General features: G+C 45.2%; 1 protein-coding gene across 5 annotated transcripts in view; it reads right to left on the minus strand.

Moving 5' to 3' along the window:
- VPS13C (vacuolar protein sorting 13 homolog C) overlaps nucleotides 1-6,000 on the minus strand; it is a 98,497-nt gene extending 92,497 nt beyond the window's left edge. For 3 of the 5 annotated variants that reach the window (XM_083712324.1, XM_083712323.1, XM_083712322.1), the window contains exons 1-2: nucleotides 5,725-5,861; nucleotides 802-845 (exon numbers count right to left, since the gene is read on the minus strand). In XM_083712324.1, coding sequence (XP_083568450.1) covers nucleotides 802-845; nucleotides 5,725-5,824 — 144 coding nt within the window. In that variant the 5' untranslated portion in view covers nucleotides 5,825-5,861. Of the gene's footprint in view, nucleotides 1-801; nucleotides 846-5,724 lie in introns of all 5 variants that reach the window. The other 2 variants (XM_083712326.1, XM_083712325.1) reach the window with 1 other exon arrangement.

Consider the following 6,000-nt stretch of genomic DNA (forward strand, 5'->3'; position numbering starts at 1 on the left):
ATATGAAAGCTAGGAGCTAAATGGCACCTTAAAGCTAGGTTATGGGCACAATGGAGTGTCTAGGCATGCCTTTTTAATAACAAGAATACAAAGCTGAAAATGAATGAACTGCAGTTAAAATCTTATGCTCATTTTTCACATGGTCTAGTCCTCATCTTAAGACTGCAAAAAACAAAGTCCCTGCCCACCCCTTAATATGCTTATGAGAATCCCTTTTCCAGTTTTCAGACAGTAGCTGGAAGTGGGGAGGCAGAAAAAGGTCCTCCTTTTCTTTCCGCAGCGGCAGTTTTAATCTGAAATCTTAGACTCAGTATGGCACCCAGAGCTCAGAAACTGCTCACATTAATGAAATTCCCTGCTGCAAAATGCTCCTAGAACAAAGGGAGTTTCGAACACTGGCTCAGGACAACATTGTGGAGGGAGGGAGAGTTCAATCAGACTATTCCTGATTGTTCCTCACCACTACCTCTTATTCACCTGTTGGAAAAAAGACAAAATTACGCTAGTGTATAAAAATGAAGATAAAAAATGAGACTTTGCTTTTCAATATGTGATCTTTTGCATAGGAATCAACATTACCCCTTCTCTTGAGAGACTGCACTGGTCTGATCACTCATATTTTCTCAACATGAAATATACAGCATTATTCCAATGCCTCAATCAAAATTAAGGAAATTTTTAAAAATCAAATTCTCTTAAGTTGCTAAAAAAAAATGCATCAGTTACAGCTACTGTTCAAGCTTGACCTGCACAGTTTAAAAAAGCAAACCCAAGCAATTTCCTAGATGACAGATGGCTTACCAGGGCGTTCTCCTTGATCCTCAAGTTGTCAAGTGCCACATTACCTATATAGTAAAAGAAATCAGATATCAAGATCTCTTTATTTTCTATGAACTATGTATACAAACACATACTAATAGAGATTTGAATTATTCCAGTAACCAACGCTTATGGAAACAAAAGGGAACCATTCACATAAAAGAGGCAGCTATCCACAGGCTTGGGGCAACCTCAGGATTTGCGAAAGTACAAAAGAAGAAAATTAAACCATCAGGGAGACCCCAAAAAAACCTGCCCATTGAGGATCACGCATGCTCAGTGGACTCAGAATGCTAACTAACCAGGGACTGGATGGAAAAGGGGGGAAGAATGGAATATTCTTAGTGAGGGTAGTGCACAGCAACACAGCACGCTAGAACATTTTGTTTTAGGTATCACTTGTTCTATTCTAGAACTGCAAAAAGAGAAACTTGTTTTAATGGTTTTGAAATCTTTTCCAGTTTCAAAATGTATGTGCAATTGTACTGCACAGCAACAATATGTAAAGATTTATAAAAATATCATAAGGAAGAAGACGCTAAACATTTCACTGATCCATAAGAAAAGCCATGCTAGCTTTAACTAGTCATTCTTGTAGTTCAATAGCAGCTTAATTTGAATCTCTTAAATGCACCCAGTTTTGTAGAGAACAAGTTAACTACATAATGGATAGAACATGTTTTCATACTATAAAGAGCTTGTTGAATCTGGTCAAGAAAGAAGAGTCTTTCTACTAAAGTCTTTCACTTTCGTTTACTGTGGTATTCATCACAGTGCCAATCTCCAGAAACACACTATGGAGTTCAAGATTCTTACAGTTCATGTTTTGACTACTTTTAAAGTAGTGTATTTTCATTTACCAAGGATAATCAAGTAGCTACAGATACTGTAGAGGGCAGATGGAGCTAGTCAACCTAGGAAGGTAGCCCATCTAGGAGAAGGAAAACTCTGACCCTAAACCTCCGCTGCCTTGCAGGATATACTGGGTATTCAGGATAAGAAAAGGCTAAGGAGTTAAACCTCAACAAATCCAGAATGGAGCCCAGACAGTTAGCTAGCCCCTTGTACACCTCCTTCCAGCAACTTCTGCAGCCAAATTAGTGTCAAACATATTGCTTGGGTTTCCTTTGGACCACATCAGCAAGGCTGAGAGGGAGGGTCTTGTCCTCTGGACAACCACACACACTGCCCAAGCTTGGGACCCAGGGACCCCACTTCAGTACTGCTAACACAGCAGTTTGACTTCACCCCCAGAGGCACACTCCATTAATCTCAAGACAGAAGGATGCCAACAGCATGTCTAAAATTATTTTTATTAATTTACTTATTACCCACCTTTCATCCTAAGGTCCCAGTGTAGGTTACAGCATTACAAACAATTATTAAAAATCATTTAAATATGGACATTTGCTTTTTTTTGTAATTGTTTAAAGCAGAGGTTTTCAACCTTTTATGGTTCCACGGCTCCCTTGATCAACTACTTTCATTCTGCGCTACCCCTGTGGGGCTCAGGAGCCCAGATATGTCACTCCTTGCCTGTAGACCTGGCAGCCCCCCACCCCTCACTTGTGGAGGGTTCCCTCAGCCTCCTCTTATTCCCTCTCCTTGGGAGTTCTCTGGACAGCCACAGTTGCCCCCCCTAATCTCTGAGCTGTGTCCCCTTCCCCAAAGAGAAGTGCCTCCTCACACTGCCCCACAGGGGCCTGGGAAGCACCCCCTGGCCAGCCCCAGAGGCATCGTTCACCTGGGGAGCTTGTAGCCAGAGCTGCTGCACCAAACAGCTGTGCAAGCCTTTGGGAGGCAGAGAAGAGAGGGCATCAGAGGAAAAGAGGCCAGTGTTGCCCGCAGCACCCCGGACCAGCATTCAAGGCTCCCCAGGGTGCCACGGCACACTGGTTGAAAACCAGTGGTTGAAAGTAATACAAAGCCAAAACAGAGGGCACATTTTTAAACATTCCTACTCCATGAAAATGCACTGCACTTTCAACCATTTTTACAAAGGGCTGCAACAGAGGCAATTGTTCACCTTGTGGCTCTTTCCTGGGCATCCAGGAGGAAGGAAAATGTTTCTTGTGCTCATTCTAAATGTGCTTTGCATTGTCATTTTGCAACCAAATCTGTAACACTTCACCAATACGATTGGGCAGGAGTGTTGCACAGAATTCACCAAACTGGCCTCCTGTGCAAAGACTTCTGCTTATAAACTAGGACTTTCCCCTTCTCCTCTCTCCATGTGCCCCCCACACACGCCAAAATTGCATCACAGGGGGTGGGGAAACAAAGTATGATTCAGTCTGGCAAGCTGGAAGGGATCCTACCCGCTGCCCTAGGATTAAATTTATTTTCAAATAAACCAACACTTCTGAAAAACCACTATTTTGTAATAAAAGCAACTCAATATCTAAGAACTGCTTCCTAAAAGGAAAAAAACTTTTTAATCTAAATTGATCAATTGACTAAGCACGGCAACCCTACAAAAAGCCTTGAGCCAACCCTGATAACAGTCTAGCCAAGAAAACAAAAAGCAAAAAAAAAAAAAAAAAACCTTTGGTGTGCAACAAACACCTCACTCAAGGCCATAACTCACATAAGCTACGAACTGTTTCTTCTTCCAAAAGAACACACATAGTTCCTCTTAGTCATCACATGATGGGTGATTTTCAAGGCAATATCTGATGCTTTCTTACCCTTCCAATCTCTCTCTTTCTCCACCCCCACCCCACCCCCGTTCTCTTGCTTCAAGCCAGCCCAACAAAGTAAACAACATGATCCCAGCTAAAGCCACTGCAGAAGGAAGGATAATTTTTACAAGGAAGCTTTAAAATCCTTCAGCTTAATTTGATGCTAAGGAAGTAGAAATAAAAGCAATAAAGTTACTGGTTTCATTTTAGGCTTTCTGCAACACCAGGATCTCTACTAGGGAGTAGGGGTTCCAGGGAAGCCCTGCCCCACATAATTAATCACATGATGCTGTACCCACCCACAGCATTTTAATGGCAATACCTATTAATGGAGGGGCTGGCCCCCTCAGATATTTTATTGGGTGGGACGAAGGGACCTCGACTCCTAAGAGTTGGCTCCTATGAGCTCTACCTTAAACATGCACGCTGTCCCTATGTCATGGATGGGGAACCTCAGGCCTGACTGTGAATGTGGCCTCCAGTCCTCTCTAATCCAGCCTATAGAACTCTCCCCAGACCACCAACCCCACCAGTCCCACTCCACAGTCTTCTTCAGGTGCTTCTGCCTTGTACTTCAATAATGCCCCTTGGGTTGAAAAGGGATCATGAAAAGGGATTCATACTGGCTTGGATGTGTCCAACACAGATATTCTCAAGATGAGGAACCACAATAGTGAAATATTATGGCAACATTACTCCAATTTTAACTGGGAGAAATGGATGGAGGCCCCCAAATTCAACCTGCAACCTAGCCAAGACATCAGCCTCAGTTTTCTTCCCATACAATGAAAACAAAAAATTCCCTTGTAAAGGAATTATGAGCTGGTGAATAAAAATAAATTTATTTAAAAACATTGGGGTTTTTGGTAACATATTTTAAAAGTATCATAAATTTAAAGTGCGCAATTTTAAACTCAAAACTGAATCAATGACCCTCTAATCCAACACTCTGAGTTAGCCTATTCTACTATATATAAAGCCAAACAAAAAATACCTTCCTGGTGCCTGAAAGCATTATAAATAAACTGTAATAGATCATGTGCTATATTTATTATTATGACTTGACATGGTGGGGTGCAACTTAGCATATCAAAACCTCAGATGTCACCAATTTGATCAATAAAGAAGGAAACCAAGTTATACTTTAAGGAGACGTGGCTCTTTGCGAAATAGGTGTGATCATATTTGGCATAACATTGCAAACAGTTTCCAGTTCTTGAGGCATTATAACCTTTGACTGCCTACTTAACAAAACAGGAATATTTCACAATCTGGTATATTTCCTAGATATAACAACACAACTTAATGCAATGATGGGGAAGTTCTGGCCCTCCTTATGTTGTTAAGACTACAATTCCCATCATCTCTAAGCACTGGAAATGCTGGCTGAGGCCAAGAGAAGCTGGAGTCAAACATCGTCTGGAGTCACTGTTCCCCATCCCTGGGCTTAAGGGGCTACCTGGACTCAGCATGAACTCTCAAAATCATGCAACAGAAGACTTGCTGGTATTGACCTATAAAACCTTATGTGGCTCAAGACTCCGATATATCAAGGACCGACCCAGACTTTCCAATTGTCACCTGAGGCCCTTCTATATGTGCCCCTACCTCAGGAGGCCGAGAGGGTGGCAACACAAGAACGGGCCTTTTCAGTGGTGGCTCCCCATTGGTCAAATGCTCTGCCAGAAACAGGAGTAGGAGCACAAAATTGGTTTGGGGAGCGCAACCCTTGAATCAGAGAGGTGGTGCATGCATAAGCCCAACTGGAGAGGGAACTAGTCTACAGACCAGATGCCACCCATCTAAAGATGAGAAGGGACATAAAATTGGCATGAGAGACAAAGCGGAAAAAGCTAAACTGATGGAGGGAGTAAGGGGGTGCAAGAGGAGGCTGCTCTGATAATGATAAGACCCGCCCCCCCCCGCCCCACTGCACCTCGCTTGAAGAGGAGGGGGAAGGACCTGTCAGAGGAGCACATGGGGCTGACAGGAGGAGGAAGGGGCGCAGCGCCCATGTGAGAGGGTGTGGGAAGTCCAGTGGGAGAAGGGGGGACTCAAGGGGGCTGGAGCAGGCCAGGAGGGGTGAGAGACCCGCCTCGAGTTCTCCTCCTCGCTCTCTCTGCCCCCCCCCGCCCCCCTTGGGTGCAGAGACAGGTGTGTCCCCTCCCCCCCCTCCACGCAGGTAAGGAGGAGCCTCGCTTCCCCCCGCCCCCTCCGTCCTTACCCCCCCAGATGCCCAGCTTGAGCTGCGACTTGTCCAGGTTCTCCACGTAGCCGCCCAGGAAGCGGTTCAGCAGGTCGGCCACCACCGACTCCAGCACCATGGCGGCGGCGGCGGGGGGGCAGCAGCGAAGACGACCTCCTCCCTCCTCCCTCCCTCCTCCCTCCCTCCGGCCTTCCCTCAGTCACCAGCTTTGCTCTCGCCTCACGCCGAGCGGAGGGGAGGGGGAAGGAGCAGGCGCGCCCGCCGCCGCGTGACCCTGCCCGCCGCCGTCGACGC

Source organism: Podarcis gaigeae (genome assembly GCF_964106915.1).
Source record: "Podarcis gaigeae genome assembly, chromosome: 14".
In the NCBI taxonomy this organism is placed as follows: Eukaryota; Metazoa; Chordata; class Lepidosauria; order Squamata; family Lacertidae; genus Podarcis; species Podarcis gaigeae.